The sequence below is a fragment of the Lucilia sericata genome, unplaced genomic scaffold, assembly GCF_015586225.1.
Source record: "Lucilia sericata isolate MDLA Ls3-8-SP2 unplaced genomic scaffold, ASM1558622v1 Contig000608F_arrow, whole genome shotgun sequence".
Classification (NCBI taxonomy): Eukaryota; Metazoa; Arthropoda; class Insecta; order Diptera; family Calliphoridae; genus Lucilia; species Lucilia sericata.
Window position 1 is genome coordinate 120,847 of NW_023994615.1, and position 18,886 is coordinate 139,732.

Below are 18,886 nucleotides of genomic sequence, written 5' to 3' on the forward strand. Positions count from 1 at the left end.
TTGTATTTAATTCTTTTTAATGACTAAAGATCAAGGTTTTGAATGTCTGTATATTTTGATTCTTTTTAAGGTAAAATGATTTTTGTTTTTTTCTTTACTTCAATAAAGTTTTTGTATAAACATTATGTGGAAAAATCACAAAATTTTGTTTCATCACACAGCATGACGTTTAAATCATTCAGAAATGTCAAAAATTAGTCAAAAATGTAAAAAAATTTAAGATGGCAAATGTCATATTATACGTTTTAGGACATATTTAAACAAATTGTTTGCAACTTTGTTTAGATTGGCGCTATTTTAAGAATGAAATGAAAAAAATAAGAAGATTTGAGATATCTTGACTTTATGATCCAAATGACCTATTTTTAAAGGTTAAACAGATTATATGTTTACATGAGTTTTCCAAAATTGCGTTGTGGGTTTGATATCTAATGCGTTTAAGTTTTTACCCTTCATCTTCGTGAGAAGGGTATATAATATGCTTTCGAGGAGATCGCATGTAGGGCCTATAATGTGGGAACCTATAAAAGGGGATTTTTTGGTACTTTCTCGCTCTTCAAAAAGCACTTATTGAATTTTCTATAACATTGAACCTAGAAACATAAACTTAAGCATATATGACCTGGAGTAAATGAGAACCTATAAAAGGGGATTTTTTTGGTACTTTCTCGTTCCTCAAAAAGTATTTTTCGAATTTTCTATAATATTACACCTAGAAATAAGAAATTAAGCATGTAAAGCCAGGACCAAGTGAGAACATCTAAAAGGTTTCTTTTCAGTACTTTTCCCTTCTTTAAAGAGTACCTTTTGGAATTTTTTGATTTTTTGGAATAATTTTTTGTACTGACTGTTTTTTAACACATCCGGTTGAAGAATATATAACATTCGGCACAGCCGAATATAAAACTCTTACTTGTTTTAGAATAACTGGTTTTTGGAAGGACCTGTCAGTCATTTTCTCTCAATGAACCTGTGACAGACTCTTTTATTGTGGATTTTGTCAAGAATATTGTCTAGTTCTTGATTTTATAAAAGAATTTAATCGTTGAACGGTTCAAAATCGAGAAAATGTACATATGAGACTAAATATTGTCTACAACAGATTCTATAACAGTTATATACATAGATTAGAAATAGACGATTAGTAGATGTGTCCGTTTCTTGATGTGTCTTGAAAGCGAAGATCCTAATAGACTATTCTAGTCCGAAAACTAGTTACTAGACTAATCCATAGACCAATCAATACCCCTATCCATTGAATAGTTCTTAGATTAGTCACAGGAATAGTCCATGGACTAGTGAATATGCTAGCCTGTAGACTAGTCCATATACCGGTTAATATAGAATAGTCAAATAAATAGTTCATAGACTCGTCAATAGTCTTGTCTCTAGAATAGCTAATATACTTGTCGATAGACTTGTTAATTGATTAGTCCATAGAATAGTCAATGGACTCGTCTAAAGTATAGTCAAAATACTAGTCCCTTAAATCATCAATGAAGTAGTGCAAACACTGTTTAATAGACCAGTCCATAATTAATCGACTAGCCTATAGTTAATAGGCTAGTCAAGAGAATAGTATATAGAGCAATCAATACCCTAGTCCATAGATTAGTACTTAGACTTGTCAATGGACCTGTTAATACACTAGTCAAGAGAATAGTCCATAGACTAGTGAATATTCTAGTCCGTAGAATACATAATCCAATAGACTAGACAATAGACCAGCTAATAGACTAGTTAAGAGACCAGTTAATAGACTAATACACTAGTTCATAGACCAGCTAATAACCTAGTTAATAGAATAGCCTATAGTCTAGTCCATAAACTAGTCAACAGACTAGTCCATATACCAGTCAATACCGCAGCCCATAGACCAGTCGATATACTAGGCTAGTCCATAGATTATCCTATATACTAGTCCATAAACTAGTCTACAGACTAGTCCATAGACTAGTTAATAGTCTTGTCTATAGACCTGTCAATGAACTAGTAAATGGACCAGTTAATAGACTAGTCCATAGTTTATAGACTAGTCTATAAAATAGTCAATAGTCAAGTCCGTAGAATAGTCAAAAGACTTTTCTATAGACCAGTCAATAGAATAGTCCACAGACTAGTGCATAGACTAGTCCATAGGCTAGTATATAGACTAGTGCATACACTAGTCAGTAGATTAGTCCACAGACTAGTCAGTATGCTAGTCCATATACTAGTCCATAGAAAAAGTAAAGTAGTCTAAAGTAGTCCATAAACTAGTCAATAGACTGTCCTCAAAGTAGTCAATAGACTAGTCCATAGGCTAGTGCATAGATAAGTCCATAGACCAGTGCATAGGCCAGTGTATAGACTAGTCCATAGACCTGTCAATGAACTAGTAAATGGACCAGTAAATAGATTAGTCAATAATTTATAGACTAGTTTATAAAACAGTCAATATAGAAGTCCATAGAATAGTCAAAAGACTTCTCTATAGACAAGTCAATACCCCGGTCCATAGATCAGGCAATGGACTAGTTAATAGACTAGTCCATAAGCTAGCCAAAAAACTATACAATAGACTAGTCCATATATTAGTCAATAGGCTAGTCCTTAAAGTACTCAGTAGACTATTCCACAGACTAGTGCATAGACTAGTGTATAGGCTAGTGTATAGACTAGAATATAGACTAGTGCATACACTAGTCAGTAGATTAGTCTACAGACTAGTCAGTAGACTAGTCCATAGACTAGTACATAGACTAGTTCATAGACTGGTCAGTAGACTAGTCCATAGACTAGTCAGTAGACTAGTCCATAGACTAGTCAGTAGACTAGTCCATAAACTAGTCAGTAGACTAGTCCATAAACTAGTCAGTACACTAGTCCATAGACTGGACAGTAGACTAGTCCACAGACTAGTCAGTCAATAGACTGGAACAAAGACTAGTTAGTAGACGGATCCATAGATTAGTTAATAGACTAGTCCATAGCCCAGTCAATTGACTACTGACTATAAAAAACATCAATTCCAAACATAAGTCTTTTAAAAACAGTCGAATAAAAAATATAAAAGTAATTTAGTACTTTTATTTTTAAAAGTACTATTTTGGGAAAAGTTAGTCCTTTTTCAAAGTTTCTATATCTTTCTAAGCTTTAGTGTATCTGAATTTTTTCCATGTTAATAATGGTTAAAAAATTTGTTAAAACTTTCAGCATTCCGAATCGTTCTGAATAGAGTCAAACAAACGAAATAAATAAAAACACTAATACTATTTTCTTGTTACCAACTGTTTATTGACATTTTATTTTTGTACTTTTTTTTTATTAATTTAATGAACTACTACTCATTACATTTTATTAAATTGTAATTGTTGCTGCAAAAATACAAAAAAAAATAAAGAAAACTTAAAATCCAACACACTATAATCATTTACATTTAAATATTTAATTAAACATTATTTTTAACGATATTGGCCTTTAATGTAAATAACAACAAGACAAAAACAACAACAGCAACAGCAACAATAACAAATATTGAATACATTGAAAACGACGACAACTAAAAATGCAGCACCATTTTTGATTGAGATGCAACACTGGGGTTTTTATTTACATTTTGGTTTTAGTTGTCAAAAGAATACAAAATCTTTGCAAATTTGTTGTTCTTATTGTTTTTGATTATTTTCAAGGCTGGTGGCATCACTGTGTGTCTGTGTGACACAGTACAAGAACGCACCTTATTTTAATAATTTTTTTCCAATTTTTTATAAATTTATTTCTATTGATTCAAGTTTTTTCTTCTTCTGCTTCTTTTCCAAGAAGATGTTCTACAAAATCATAGAAAGAATCAGTTAAAACAGCAGGTTTTTTGTTTTTGGCCGTAAATTCATTGAATTTATTTGACATTTATAAAATATATATATTTTTTTTCTTAATTTTTGTAATAAAAATAATTTTAAGTTAGAAATTTTTTTGAATTTTAACAAGATGAATAAAAAAATTTTGTTTGATTTGATATTAAATTTTATTCAATTTTGTTTTTTTTTGTATGTGCACTTTTTTTAAAAATTGTAATTTTGTGTTTGGTTGATTTTTATTTTTTTTTTGATTTTTAATTCATTTAAAGTCATTGAACTTTTTTTATAGCAAATTTACGTAACTTTACTGATAAATTGAATGTAATTTTTGTTGTTGTTGTTGTGTCAGTAGTTTTTTTAATATATTTTTTTTGCATTTATTTGCTGTTTTTTTAATAATATTTTATTCATTGGTATTGTTTAAAACGACGACTTTTGCTAGTGTATGTGTGTTTGTTGAGCTCCTACTAACGTTACGACACTTGAAGAAATAAAGGTTTTTGATAAGAGTAATGTAAATTTATAAATGTAAATAAATGGACAGTTCTTGTAAAATTCAAAGGTTAGTTAGTTAGTTCGTTAGTTAGTTAGTTAGTTAGTTAGTTAGTTAGTTAGTTAGTTAGTTAGTTAGTTAGTTAGTTAGTAGTTAGTTAGTTAGTTAGTTAGTTAGTTAGTTAGTAGTTAGTAGTTAGTAGTTTAGTTAGTTAGTTAGTTAGTTAGTTAGTTAGTTAGTTAGTTAGTTAGTTAGTAGTTAGTTAGTTAGTTAGTTAGTTAGTTAGTTAGTTAGTTAGTTATTTAGTTAGTTAGCTAGTTAGTTACTTAGTTAGTTAGTTAGTTAGTTAGTTAGTCTAGTTAGTTAGTTAGTTAGTCAGTTAGTTAGTTAGTTAGTTAGTTAGTTAGTTAGTTAGTTAGTTAGTTAGTTAGTAGTTAGTTAGTTAGTTAGTTAGTTAGTTAGTAGTTAGTTAGTTAGTTAGTTAGTAGTTAGTTAGTTAGTTAGTTAGTAGTAGTTAGTTAGTTAGTTAGTTAGTAGTAGTTAGTTAGTTAGTTAGTTAGTTAGTTAGTTAGTTAGTTAGTTAGTTAGTTAGTAGTTAGTTAGTTAGTTTTTAGTTAGTTAGTTAGTTAGTTAGTAGTTAGTTAGTTAGTTAGTTAGTTAGTTAGTTAGTTAGTTAGTTAGTTAGTTAGTTAGTTAGTTAGTTAGTTAGTTAGTTAGTTAGTTAGTTAGTTAGTTAGTTAGTTAGTTAGTTAGTTAGTTAGTTAGTTAGTTAGTTAGTTAGTTAGTTAGTTAGTTAGTTAGTTAGTAGTTAGTTAGTTAGTTAGTTAGTTAGTTAGTTAGTTAGTTAGTTAGTTAGTTAGTTAGTTAGTTAGTAGTTAGTTAGTTAGTTAGTTAGTTAGTTAGTTAGTTAGTTAGTTAGTTAGTTAGTTAGTTAGTTAGTTAGTTAGTTAGTTAGTTAGTTAGTTAGTTAGTTAGTTAGTTAGTTAGTTAGTAGTTAGTTAGTTAGTTAGTTAGTTAGTTAGTTAGTTAGTTAGTAGTTAGTTAGTTAGTTAGTTAGTTAGTTAGTTAGTTAGTTAGTTAGTTAGTTAGTTAGTTAGTTAGTAGTTAGTTAGTTAGTTAGTAGTTAGTTAGTAGTTAGTAGTTAGTTAGTTAGTTAGTTAGTTAGTTAGTTAGTAGTTAGTTAGTTAGTTAGTTAGTTAGTTAGTTAGTTAGTTAGTTAGTTAGTTAGTAGTTAGTTAGTTAGTTAGTTAGTTAGTTAGTAGTTAGTTAGTTAGTTAGTTAGTTAGTTAGTTAGTTAGTTAGTTAGTTAGTTAGTTAGTTAGTTAGTTAGTTAGTTAGTAGTTAGTTAGTAGTTAGTTAGTTAGTTAGTTAGTTAGTTAGTTAGTTAGTTAGTTAGTTAGTTAGTTAGTTAGTTAGTTAGTTAGTTAGTTAGTAGTTAGTTAGTTAGTTAGTTAGTTAGTTAGTTAGTTAGTTAGTAGTTAGTTAGTTAGTTAGTTAGTAGTAGTTAGTTAGTTAGTTAGTTAGTTAGTTAGTTAGTTAGTTAGTTAGTTAGTTAGTTAGTTAGTTAGTTAGTTAGTTAGTTAGTTAGTTAGTTAGTTAGTTAGTTAGTTAGTTAGTTAGTTAGTTAGTTAGTTAGTTAGTTAGTTAGTTAGTTAGTTAGTTAGTTAGTTAGTTAGTTAGTTAGTTAGTTTTAGTTAGTTAGTTAGTTAGTTAGTTAGTTAGTTAGTTAGTTAGTTAGTTAGTTAGTTAGTTAGTTAGTTAGTTAGTTAGTTAGTTAGTTAGTTAGTTAGTTAGTTAGTAGTTAGTTAGTTAGTTAGTTAGTTAGTTAGTTAGTTAGTTAGTTAGTTAGTTAGTTAGTTAGTTAGTTAGTTAGTTAGTTAGTTAGTTAGTTAGTTAGTTAGTTAGTTAGTTAGTTAGTTAGTTAGGGGAGTGTGACAACTGTTATTGTAAAGTTTCCAATGAGGGTAAGAAAACTTTAAAGGAAAGGTAAGTAAATTTTACCTCAAGGTGTTCCTTTCTTCTTGACTCTTAAAGTTTCTGTGTTTGCCTTTCCATTTCTCTCAGTGCATTTAAAGAAACTCTTAAAAGCCAAAAATTAAATATAAATTGCATTCGAGTGCACCTTTCAAAAATGTTTTTAATGTTTTTTTTTTTCTAGTCTTAAGTTGTTGGTTTAGTTTCTTTGCTTCTTGACTGAGTTTCTAGATTTAGTTAAACAATAATTTTATAGTTGTTGCCGATTTTGTTGCTGCTGCTGTTGTTGTTGCCATTGCTGTCGCTGTGTCTGTGTATTAAACTTTTGAAATCGACTAAATTTAGTTTTTACTTTTTGTTTAGTAAGTTACTAGATATTTATGAATTTATAGCTGCAACTCTATAAAATATTTGAAAAAGTTTTAGGTTTCTTGTTGTTGGTATCAAGTAGCACGGTGTGTATTAAGATGAACGATATTTTTTACAGAAATTTGTTTAAAATTAAAAAGTTTTTGAGAGGGCCTATTAGTAGGTAAAAGGGGGAATAAATATAGAATAGACATGGGCAAGCAAATAGTGACCTTGACTCATCCTAATATTTTTCTAGTTTTAGCAAGAGAGGCTTAGAGATTTTTTCATCAACTTTCCCACTGTTCTTATTTGTAATTTCGAAAACCTTACTTAAATCTAACATTTTAACCAATTCAATGGTACAATTTTTAAATTAACAGAATATTTTATATTTTTTGGCGAAAAAATTTGATTCTTTTAGTATAAATTAATTATGTGGGTTGTTTTTGGCGTATTTATTATTTAATCATGGTGTTTAGACAAAAAATTAAACATAATTTTTATCGAAAATCAGCAATTTGTCTGCTTAATTAAAAAAGTTTTAAATGGAAATCGAATGAATTGTTTTGAGGCAATTAATTCGTTGACAAGAAGACATTAATAATATAATATTTTGAAAATTCGATTATAATTTATTAATTGTCGTTAATTAATAATAAAATAGATAAAATATTTTAAATGTTAAGAAAATTAAGATTTTTTGAGCAACATTATTTTGGTAGCTGGACAAAGTTGCGTCAAGTTTTGGTAGTTAGAGATGGATTTACTAGAGATTTGCGTTGCGCAGTGTGTGAACTAGAACTTAGGAAACATAAAATGTGAACATGACTAGATTTAGAAGAAGATGAAACAGAACTTAAACAAAACTAGAACAGATCTAGAGTATAACTAGAACAAAACTAGAACAGAACTAGAATATAACTAGAACAGAACTAGAATATAACTAGAACAGAACTAGAACAGAACTAGAACAAAACTAGAACAGAACTAGAACAGAACTAGAACAGAACTTGAACAGATCAGAACTAGAACAGAACTAGAACAGAACTAGAACAGAACTAGAACAGAACTAGAACAGAACTAGAACAGAACTAGAACAAAACTAGAACAGAACTAGAACAGAAGTAGAACAGAACTAGAACAGAACTAGAACAGAACTAGAACAGAACTAGAACAGAACTAGAACAGAACTAGAACAGAACTAGAACACAACTAGAACACAACTAGAACACAACTAGAACGGAACTATAACAGAACTAGAACAGAACTAGAACAGAACTAGAACAGAACTACAACAGAACTAGAACAGAACTAGAACAGAACTAGAACAGAACTAGAACAGAATAGAACAGAACTAGAACAGAACTAGAACAGAACTAGAACAGAACTAGAACAGAACTAGAACAGAACTAGAACAGAACTAGAACAGAACTAGAACAGAACTAGAACAGAACTAGAACTAGAACAGAACTAGAACAGAACTAGAACAGAACTAGAACAGAACTAGAACAGAACTAGAACAGAACAGAACTAGAACAGAACTAGAACAGAACTGGAACAGAACTAGAACAGAACTAGAACAGAACTAGAACAGAACTAGAACAGAACTAGAACAGAACTAGAACAGAACTAGAACAGAACTAGAACAGAACAGAACTAGAAAAGAACAGAACTAGAACAGAACTAGAACAGAACTAGAACAGAACTAGAACAGAACTAGAACAGAACTAAAACAGAACTAGAACAGAACTAGAACAGAACTAGAACAGAACTAGAACAGAAGTAGAACAGAACTAGAACAGAACTAGAACAGAACTAGAACAGAACTAGAACAGAACTAGAACTGAACTAGAACTGAACTAGAACAGAACTAGAACAGAACTAGAACAGAACTAGAACAGAACTAGAACAGAACTAGAACAGAACTAGAACACAACTAGAACACAACTAGAACACAACTAGAACACAACTAGAACACAACTAGAACACAACTAGAACACAACTAGAACACAACTAGAACACAACTAGAACGGAACTAGAACAGAACTGGAACAGAACTAGAACTGAACTAGAACTGAACTAGAACTGAACTAGAACAGAACTAGAACAGAACTAGAACAGAACTAGAACAGAACTAGAACAGAACTAGAACATAACTAGAACAGAACTAGAACAGAACTAGAACAGAACTAGAACAGAACTAGAACTGAACTAGAACAGAACTAGAACAGAACTAGAACAAACTAGAACAAAACTAGAACAGAACTAGAACAGAACTAGAAAAACTAGAACAGACTAGAACAGACTAGAACAGAACTAGAACAGAACTAGAACAGAACTAGAACAGAACTAGAACAGAACTAGAACAGAACTAGAACAGAACTAGAACAGAACTAGAACAGAACTAGAACAGAACTAGAACAGAAACTAGAACAGAACTAGAAACAGAACTAGAACTAGAACAGAACTAGAACAGAACTAGAACAGAACTAGAACAGAACTAGAACAGAACTAGAACAGAACTAGAACAGAACTAGAACAGAACTAGAACAGAACTAGAACAGAACTAGAACAGAACTAGAACAGAACTAGAACAGAACTAGAACAGAACTAGAACAGAACTAGAACAGAACTAGAACAGAACAGAACTAGAACAGAACTAGAACAGAACTAGAACAGAACTAGAACAGAACTAGAACAGAACTAGAACAGAACTAGAACAGAACTAGAACAGAACTAGAACAGAACTAGAACTAGAACAGAACTAGAACAGAACTAGAACAGAACTAGAACAGAACTAGAACAGAACTAGAACAGAACTAGAACAGAACTAGAACAGAACTAGAACAGAACTAGAACAGAACTAGAACAGAACTAGAACAGAACTAGAACAGAACTAGAACAGAACTAGAACAGAACTAGAACAAACTAGAACAGAACTAGAACAGAACTAGAACAGAACTAGAACAGAACTAGAACAGAACTAGAACAGAACTAGAACAGAACTAGAACAGAACTAGAACAGAACTAGAACAGAACTAGAACAGAACTAGAACAGAACTAGAACACAACTAGAACAAAACTAGAACACAACTAGAACACAACTAGAACAGAACTAGAACAGAAGTAGAACAGAACTAGAACGGAACTAGAACAGAACTAGAACAGAACTAGAACAGAACTAGAACAGAACTAGGACAGAACTAGAACAGAACTAGAACAGAACTAGAACTGAGCTGAACTAGAACTGAACTAGAACTGAACTAAAACTGAACTAGAATTGAACTAGAACTGAACTAGAACTGAACTAGAACTGAACTACAACTGAACTAAAATTGAACTAGAACTGAACTAGAACTGAACTAGAACTGAACTTGAACTGAACTAGAACTGAACTAGAACTGAACTAGAACTGAATTAGAACTGAACTAGAACTGAACTATAACTGAACTAGAACTGAACTAGAACTGAACTAGAACTGAACTAGAACTGAACTAGAACTAAACTTAAACCAAACTAGAAGTAAGTCCCCCACTGGCTAATAATTTATTACATGTTTTAGTTCTGACACTTTTTCTAGCCTAGACACCTGCTGTTATCAACTTCTCCGACCTTTCAGCATAATTTCACTTTATATTTAAATTAAAAATTTGCATAAATAATTATATAAACAAATAAAAAACTAAACTTTAAATGGCATTCCAATTAAAAGGAATTTACAAATGGGCCTCACTCATGCATTTACTCAGTCACTAACTAGTCTTATTAAGATTAAATCTTTTACGACAGTGACAGTTAGTTAAGTTTAAAACCGCGACTTAAAACATGTCGCACATTTTATTCAAGGCTGTTTGCTAAGTTTGTTGCTATTTCTTGAAATTGTTTATAAAACATACAATATTTTCTTGTTTATTTATTTTATTTTTTTTTTTTCATTTCATTTATTAAAAAAATTAAACTAAAACTTGTGTCATAATTTATAATTAATATAATTTAATAACTAACTTTACACGTTCCAACTTTATAAGTTGGTATTTGTTCAAACCAACAAAAAAAGTTGTTTCATTTAAAAAAAATTTTAAATGTTGTTGTATATTCTTTATGTTATTGGTAACTAATAGATTAGTTCCAGGTAATTTACTTAATGGCAACAGCTACTTCCATTTCAATAAACATTTTTCGTTCTTGCAAATTGCAGAGGCACACTTGTGCGAACTACTTACTACCAACTATCGATCGAGTCGTGTTAATTTTAACCAATTTATTCAAATGGCCTTTTAAGTTGTAACATGAGCTTTTATGGCAAACCAACCAACAACAACATCAACAACAAAAAATCAGCAACTTTTTATAATGATAATTAAATAGTTATAAACCAAAAAAATAAAAAAATCTGATGAAAAAACTAAATAAATTTGCATTTAGATGAAAAATACAACATGCTGGTAATAATTAAACATTTTTGCATATTAAACTTTATATTATAGTTGGTCGGTCATTTAAATGCTAAACTGCAGAAATGAAAAAAAAAACAAGAAATTCTTAAACTAATTAAAATAATTTTGTTGCACTAAGTATTTAACTTTCGCTTGAAGTTCCGTTACAATTTATGGCTTATGAACCCACAGGCTTGGTCTTGAAACAAGTTTCTATCTTAACACTTGTTCTATTCTTTAACAGGATCTATATGAAGTACTTTCTTAATTCTGATTAATGCCGATTGATTAACCAAAAACGGGGAGTGTTTATAGAATTTATGTATGTAACCGGATATTAAATTTAATTATTTTAAAAAGAACGGAACTATAGTTATTTACTTCTCCCTTTTACTTTCATTTTATTTAGTCCAATTAGGAATTTCGGTATCTTTAAAAAACATCCTTCATATCGTTTTGTTGTAATGTTAACAGATCAACTGACTTAGAAGTGAATCAGCAAATAACGAACTGGTTGAGTAACATGCTGAATCATATGTTTATGGACCATAGTAAATAAAATTATTTTAAGATTCAGTTATTGGGTACCAAGATATTAGTATTTGTTTATGATATTGTGCTTCTTAACAAAGGTGAATTTCTGGACTATAGTATTCTCTATAATCTAGACTATAGTGTGTATTATAGGCTTAACTATAGCCTTGCCTATAGTTTTGATTATAGTCTAGACTATCGTCTTGTCAATACTCTGGACTATAGTCCCGTCTATAGTCTTGCCTATCTGGACTTAGCTTGTGTATAGTCTGAACTATATTCTTGTCTATAGTCTGGACTACAGTCTTGTCAATAGTGTAGACTTAAACTTGTCTTTAGTCTGGACTATAGTCTTGTCTATAGTCTGGACTATAGTCTTGTCCATTGTCTGGACTATAATGTTGTCCATTGTCTGGACTATAATGTTGTCTGTAGTCGTCTCTACATTCTGGACAATAGTCTTGACTATATTCTTGTTTATAGTCTGGACTATAGTCTTGTCTATAATCTTGCCTATAATCTCAACTATAGTCTTGTCTATAGTCTGGACTATAGTCTTGTCTATAGTCTGGACCATAGTCTTGTCTATAGCCTCGAATATAGTCTTGTCTATAGTCTTGTCTGTAGTCTCAACTATAGTGTTGTCTATAGTCCGGACTATAGTCTTGTCTATAGTCTGGACTATAGTCTTGTCTATAGTCTGGACTATAGTGTTGTCTATAGTCTGGACTATAGTGTTGTCTATAGTCTGGACTATAGTCTTGTCTATAGAATGGACTATAGTCTTGTCTATAGTCTGGACTATAGTCTTGTCTATAGTCTGGACTATAGTCTTGTCTATAGTCTGGACTATAGTCTTGTCTATAGTCTGGACTATAGTCTTGTCTATAGTCTGGACTATAGTCTTGTATATAGTCTGGACTATAGTCTTGTCTATAATCTGGACTATAGTCTTGTCTATAGTCTGGACTATAGTCTTGTCTATAGTCTGGACTATAGTCTTGTATACAGTCTGGACTATAGTACTGTATACAGTCTGGACTATAGTCTTGTATATAGTCTGGAGTATAGTCTTGTCCATAGTCTGGACTATAGTCTTGTCCGTGGTCTGGACTATAGTCTTGTCTATAGTCTGGACTATAGTCTGAACAAAGCTTGTCTTTAGTGTGGACTATAGTATTGTTTATAGTCTGGACTATAGCCTTGTCTATAGTTTAGACTATAGTCATGTCTATAGTTTAGACTATAGTCATGTCTATAGTCTGGACTATAGTCTTGTTTATAGCCTGGGCTATAGTCTTGTCTATAGTATTATCTATAGCCTGGACTGTAGTCTAGTCTGTAGTCTGTACTATAGTCTTGTCAGTAGTCTGGACTATAGTCTGATCTATGGTCTGGACTATAGTCAGGCTTATAGTCTTGTCTGTAGTCTGGACTATAGTCTTGTCTATAGTCTGGACTATTGTCTTATCTATAGTTTGGACTATAGTCTTATCTATAGTCTGGACTAAAGTCTTGTCTATAGTCTGGACTATAGTCTTGGGTATAGTCTGGACTATAGTCTTGTCTATAGTCTGGACTATAGTCTTGTCTATAGTCTGGACTATAGTCTTATCTATAGTCTGGACTATAGTATTATCTATAGTCTTGGCTATAGTTTGGACTGTAGTCTTGTCTATAGTCTAGACTATAGTCTTGTCTATAGTCTGGACTATAGTATTATCTATAGTCTTGTCTATAGTTTGGACTATAGTCTTGTCTATAGTCTTCTCTATAATCTGGATTATAGGCGTGTCTATAGTCTGGACTATAATGTTGTCTGCAGTCGTCTCTATTGTCCAGACAGTAGTCTTGCCAATAGTCTGGACTAAAATCTGTTCTATAGTCTTGTTTATAGTCTGGACTATAGTCTTGTCTATAGTCTGGACTATAGTCTTGTCCATAGTCTGGGCTATAGTCTCGTCTATAGTCTGGACTTATAGTCTTGTCAATACTCTGGACTATAGTCTTGTTTATAGTCTGGAATGTGGTCTTGTCCATAGTCTGGACTAGAGTCTGGTCTATTAGTTAAAGATTCTGAATATTTGAATAATATAATTGTTTCAAAATTATTAATATTTTTTTTTTTTTGTTTCTATTTTCAGGTGAGTGACCTATTTTCAATACTTTTTTAAAATTATTTGGTAAGTTCATAGAAATTTCAATAATTTTCAACTTTGAAAATCCCTAACTTGATAACTTCTTAGAAAGTTAAAGTTACACTTTAGCTTAAAATATACTTCATATCGTTTGCGTTTATCAGAGCTGCACTTTGTTAAGATCTATTGTGTTAAAACACTAATTTAATTTGTAAATTAAATAGTTAAAAATATTACTTGTTTTTCAAAACCTTTGCTTTTTTATAAAATTCTTTTCTTTTTGAAATGCCAAAAGTATCACTTCAATTTATAAATAATGATGGTAGTTGTGTTTTTAAATTTTTTTATTTCTTATAAAACATTAATACCCTTAAGCATTTCTTAAGTTGAGTTGGCGTCTTAAAGTGTTTTGATTTAAGTTTTTTTTTCTTCTCAGTCTAAACTTAAATATCAAATCAAACATAAAACTTCTTTAATCAGTCAAACAAACAACTATAACAATAAAAACAATTGAGATTTTAATATTTTTTTAGAATAAGAAAAAAAAAAACTAAACAATTTTTTTAGACAATTAAAGTTTTTTCAATAAAAAAGAATCTTTAGAACTTGAAAAAAATGAATAATGTGGCCACATTAACAAAGACAGCTATAGATCACTATGGAACACTACACGGCCATTTTTTATTTCTCTGTTTCGTTCACAAACAGATAAAAGTTTAAATTACAAACGTTAAAGATCATTATTATTATTATTATGACGTTGAGGTTGAAAATGATGGCGGCTTTTTACAATAAGATCTTACAAGTATTGAAGAATGTACAAGAATAATTCAACAACGTATAAAATTACTTTAATTCTTTTTTTTTATTTTAATTATTATTGTTGTTTTTTTAGTGGTATTATTTTAGTTGTTACATTTTGGCTTTCAAAATTTGAATTGTTAACATTTTTTTGCTTCAACTAGAACACCAGCGTTTCAGTGGTTTTAGTTAAATCAAAAAATCTTCTTGTTTTTATGATTTTCATTTTATGTTTTTTTTTTTTTTTTGCAAATTAAAAACATGTAAGAAATTATAGTCGGGCGAGGCCGACCATATAATACCCTACACCTTTAACAAAAATATAATGTGATTTAGTTGCCATAATAAAGCATTTAAGTTGAATTGTACCTTGCCTTAGATATACGTACTTAAGCAGGTTTATTGTTAAATAAAATTGTGGACATTTAAGTGAAATTTTGATGGGGGCTTTTTATAGGGGCTAGGGTCATATGAGAACCTATTATTATGGAGTTCGTGCGGGTCATCAAGTCTTGTATACAACTTGGTTTTTGTAGCTTTTTGTCGAGATATGAGTGTATTGAACATAATTATGAACTTAAAAGTTCAGTTGTATGGGGGCTAGGTGAAATAATGGACCGATGTAAACCATTTTCAATTCGCTTCGTCTACGATACCATAAAAGATCATGTGCCAAATTTCATTGAATTATCTCCAAAATTGCGACCTGTAGTTTGATTAGCCCTATTCTGGGGTTCAGTTGTATGGGGACTAGGTGAAATAATGGACCGATGTTAACCATTTTCAATACGCTTCGTCTACGATACCATAAAAGATCATGTGCCAAATTTCATTGAATTATATCCAAAATTGCGACCTGTAGTTTGATTACAAGGATTACAAGGCCTATTGGGGGGTTCAGTTGTTTGGGGGCTAGGTGAAATAATGGACCGATCTTAACCATTTTCAATAGGCTTCGTCCCTGCGACAATAGAATATCATGTACCAAATTTCATTGAATTATCTTCAAAATTGCGACCTGTAGTTTGATTACAAGGACAGACGGACGGACATAGCTATGATTCTGAGCCGATTGGTATACTTTAAGGTGGGTATAGGACCAATATTATTGTGCGTTACAAACATCAGCACAAACCCAATATACCCTCCCCACTAAAGTGGTGTAGGGTATAAAAATTGTAATAAATTTAAATTCATAGTAAATTTTATACATAAAATTTATCAGTTGAATTTAAAAATCTCTAGATTTTTTAACCTAAAAGTACTTATCACAGATCTTTTTCTTTTAAATGTTTTAGATGTTTGTTTTCGTATTATTTCAATTAAATATAAAAACAGAGCCTTGAAATTAAATGATTATTTTATGGTTTAATATCTGAGTAAAATGACTGATGCCAATCAGAGTTTTTATAAAAAAATGTTGATCATTTGCGAAATAGAAAGGGATTATTATTTCCGGTATCATGAGGCATTAATTCCTGTTTTCACTAGATCATCACGGCATCATCAAAAGTCTCTCCTCTATGGATCTATGTTGTAAATAAAATCCTTTTCAGATTCGGTAATGCTTTATATTTCAATGATAAATGATCTTACTAAAACACGGTTTAGGGATCAATTGCTGGTACACTTTGACAATGGATAGCACTAGAACTCTCTTGTCTTTTAGTATGAACACGATTAGGCCTCTCACTGGTATAATTACTGGGCACTGTATGATTAGACATTGTATGTCAGAACATATGGGCTACCCACGTTATAGCCACTATAGAAGATGTTTCGACGAGGAAGAACAGTATTCGGTACAACACCTTCTATGTGACTACCCAGCCTTACAAGAGCACAGACTACTATATCTAGGTAGAGATCCTTTCCATGATCTGGAATGTCTCAGAGATGTGTTACTAGTAAACATGGTCGGTTTTATTAGAAAACCAGCCGGGGTTTTCACGGGGACCGCAAGAACCAAGTAGTCAATGAAATTAGGGAGGGAAACCATTCTCTCAACATAAGAAAGTGGTAATTCTAAGGGTATCACAAGGCCTCCAAGTGAACTCGTTAACTAGCGAGCAACCCACGTAACCTTAGCTTTAACCAGCACATAGTTAGACAGAGAAGAAAGGGCAGATTTAATGTATTGTTTTAAATCGGACTACAAATGAAGAACTACAATTTTTTAACAATTGTCCTTCTTTGAAGATCTCTTACCTTATCCCCGTTAAGCACATGAGGTCCAAATTCAAAGCTTAAAACATAAAGTTATTCTTTTCGCAATGGAATTTTAACAAAAACGGTCGTTTAAAAGTTAACTATTTATATGAAATCCAAATACTTAAATACCTTAGCTCTCGTGGAGAGGTCGAAAGTCGATTAAATAAGGCATACATAGTTCTCTCTCCATTCTGGTAAAAAAAAATATTAAAATGTAAATGTTAATTTTTCGATACCATCAAAAAGCTTAAACAAAGTTGAAAATTTCCTCTAAATATTTTTAGTTTAATTAAAAATTTTTAAAAGTTCAATTCAGATAAGTTTTCAGGAAATCAGCTAAAGAAAAATTACGTTCTCCCTCAATATTTTATCAATTCAGCTACAATAAATAAGTTAATTTTTCAATATTTTTAGTTTATTTTAAAATTCCTCAAAACTTTTATCAATTCAGCTCAGTTTTGAGCAATTCAGCTAAATAAAAATTACGTTTTATTAAAAATTTGTTAATTTTTTCACATTTTCTTGTATATTTCTAGAATTCAGCTAAGTTTTTAGGGAATTCAGCAAGTTTAAACTATAATTTCATATAATATTTCCTGTAATTTAAACATTTCCCTTACTATTATACCAATTCAGCAAAGTTTTAAGCAATTCAGCTACAACGAATAAGTTAATTTTCTTCATATTTCATAATTCATAATTCATAATTCTTGTACATTTCCACAATTTAGCTAATTTTTTAGTGAATTCAGCAAGATTAAATTATAATTTCATATAATATATCCTGTAATTTTAACATTTCCCCCCAATAATTTACCAATTCAGCCAAGTTTTAAGCAATTCAGCTAAATAAAAATTTTGATTTATAAGAAATAAGTTATTTTTTTTTCATATTTTAAGTTTATTTGAAATATTTATCAAAAATTTTACCAATTCAGCTTAGTTATGAGCAATTCAGCTAAAGAAAAAACTATGTTTTATTATAAATTGTTATTTTTTTCACATTTTCTTGTATATTCCTACAATTCAGCTAGTTTAAACTATAATTTCATATATTTCCTATAATTTTAATATTATCCTCAATATTTTACCAATTCAGCTAAGTTTTAAGCAATTCAGCTAAAGAAAAATTACGTTTTATAACAAATATGTTAATTTTTTCACATATTCTTGAGTATTTTTGCAATTCAGCTAAGGTTTCAGGGAATTCAGCAAGCTAAAACTATAATTTTAGATAAATTTCCTGTAATTTACATATTTCCCTAAATATTTCATCCAATCAGCTAAGTTTTAAGCAATCCAGCTAAAGAAAAATTACGTTTTATAACAAATATATTAATTTTTTTTTACATATTCTTGAGTATTTTTACAATTCAGCTAAAGTTTAAGGTATTCAGCAAGCTTAAACTATAATTTCCTATAATTTTAACATTTACCTCAATATTTTACCAATTTAGCTAAGTTATAAGCAATTCAGCTAAAGAAAAAAAATCGATTTATAATAAATATGTTTATTTTTTCACATATTCTTGAGTATTTTTACAATTCAGCAAAAGTAATTCATATAAATTTATTCTTTCATCTTTTTTATTTAGAAGCATATGTATATATATAAAAATAGGATATTTTCTTACACTACTTTTTCATGTTTTGGACAATTTGGTCTCGGGAAACATAGGGTTCACATGACTAAAAAATAGGGAGGAATAAATTTAAAAAAAAGTCTAAAACCAGATTTAGCAGCTCTGAATCCAAAACTGGCCTCAGAATTTTGCTTCGAGATATCAAACCTTATCGTTGGCAGCCACTATAAGTATACTACTTTGGTATCCCGGTTATGAATTGTCGGCCGTTTGTGGACCGAAAAAATAAGAAACAAATTCTGTCTGGAGTTATTCTTATCGCAGGATGAGATAGAATCCATAACTAAAAGTTATGGCTTCTATGTAAAACACCCAGGGCTTTCGGAGACTGGGGAAATGAAGCAATATCGATTTGGTTAAGCATTTTTTATGGGATCATGTGAATTGGGATATTTTCAACGCTCTTAACTTTCGACTTATTAATACATAAATGCAAGTCATTCTCATTCACGAAGACGAATCAGAA

At 30.4% G+C, this 18,886-nt stretch overlaps 1 protein-coding gene across 4 annotated transcripts in view; it reads left to right on the forward strand.

Moving 5' to 3' along the window:
- LOC119606623 (GATA zinc finger domain-containing protein 14-like) overlaps positions 1-18,886 on the forward strand; it is a 156,457-nt gene that overhangs the window by 17,600 nt on the left and 119,971 nt on the right. The window contains exon 2 of one of the 4 annotated variants that reach the window (XM_037960195.1): positions 13,772-13,948. The exons of the other annotated variants lie outside the window; for them this stretch is intronic. Coding sequence (XP_037816123.1) covers positions 13,772-13,801 — 30 coding nt within the window. The 3' untranslated portion in view covers positions 13,802-13,948. Of the gene's footprint in view, positions 1-13,771; positions 13,949-18,886 lie in introns of those variants that run through there. 4 annotated transcript variants of the gene reach the window in all.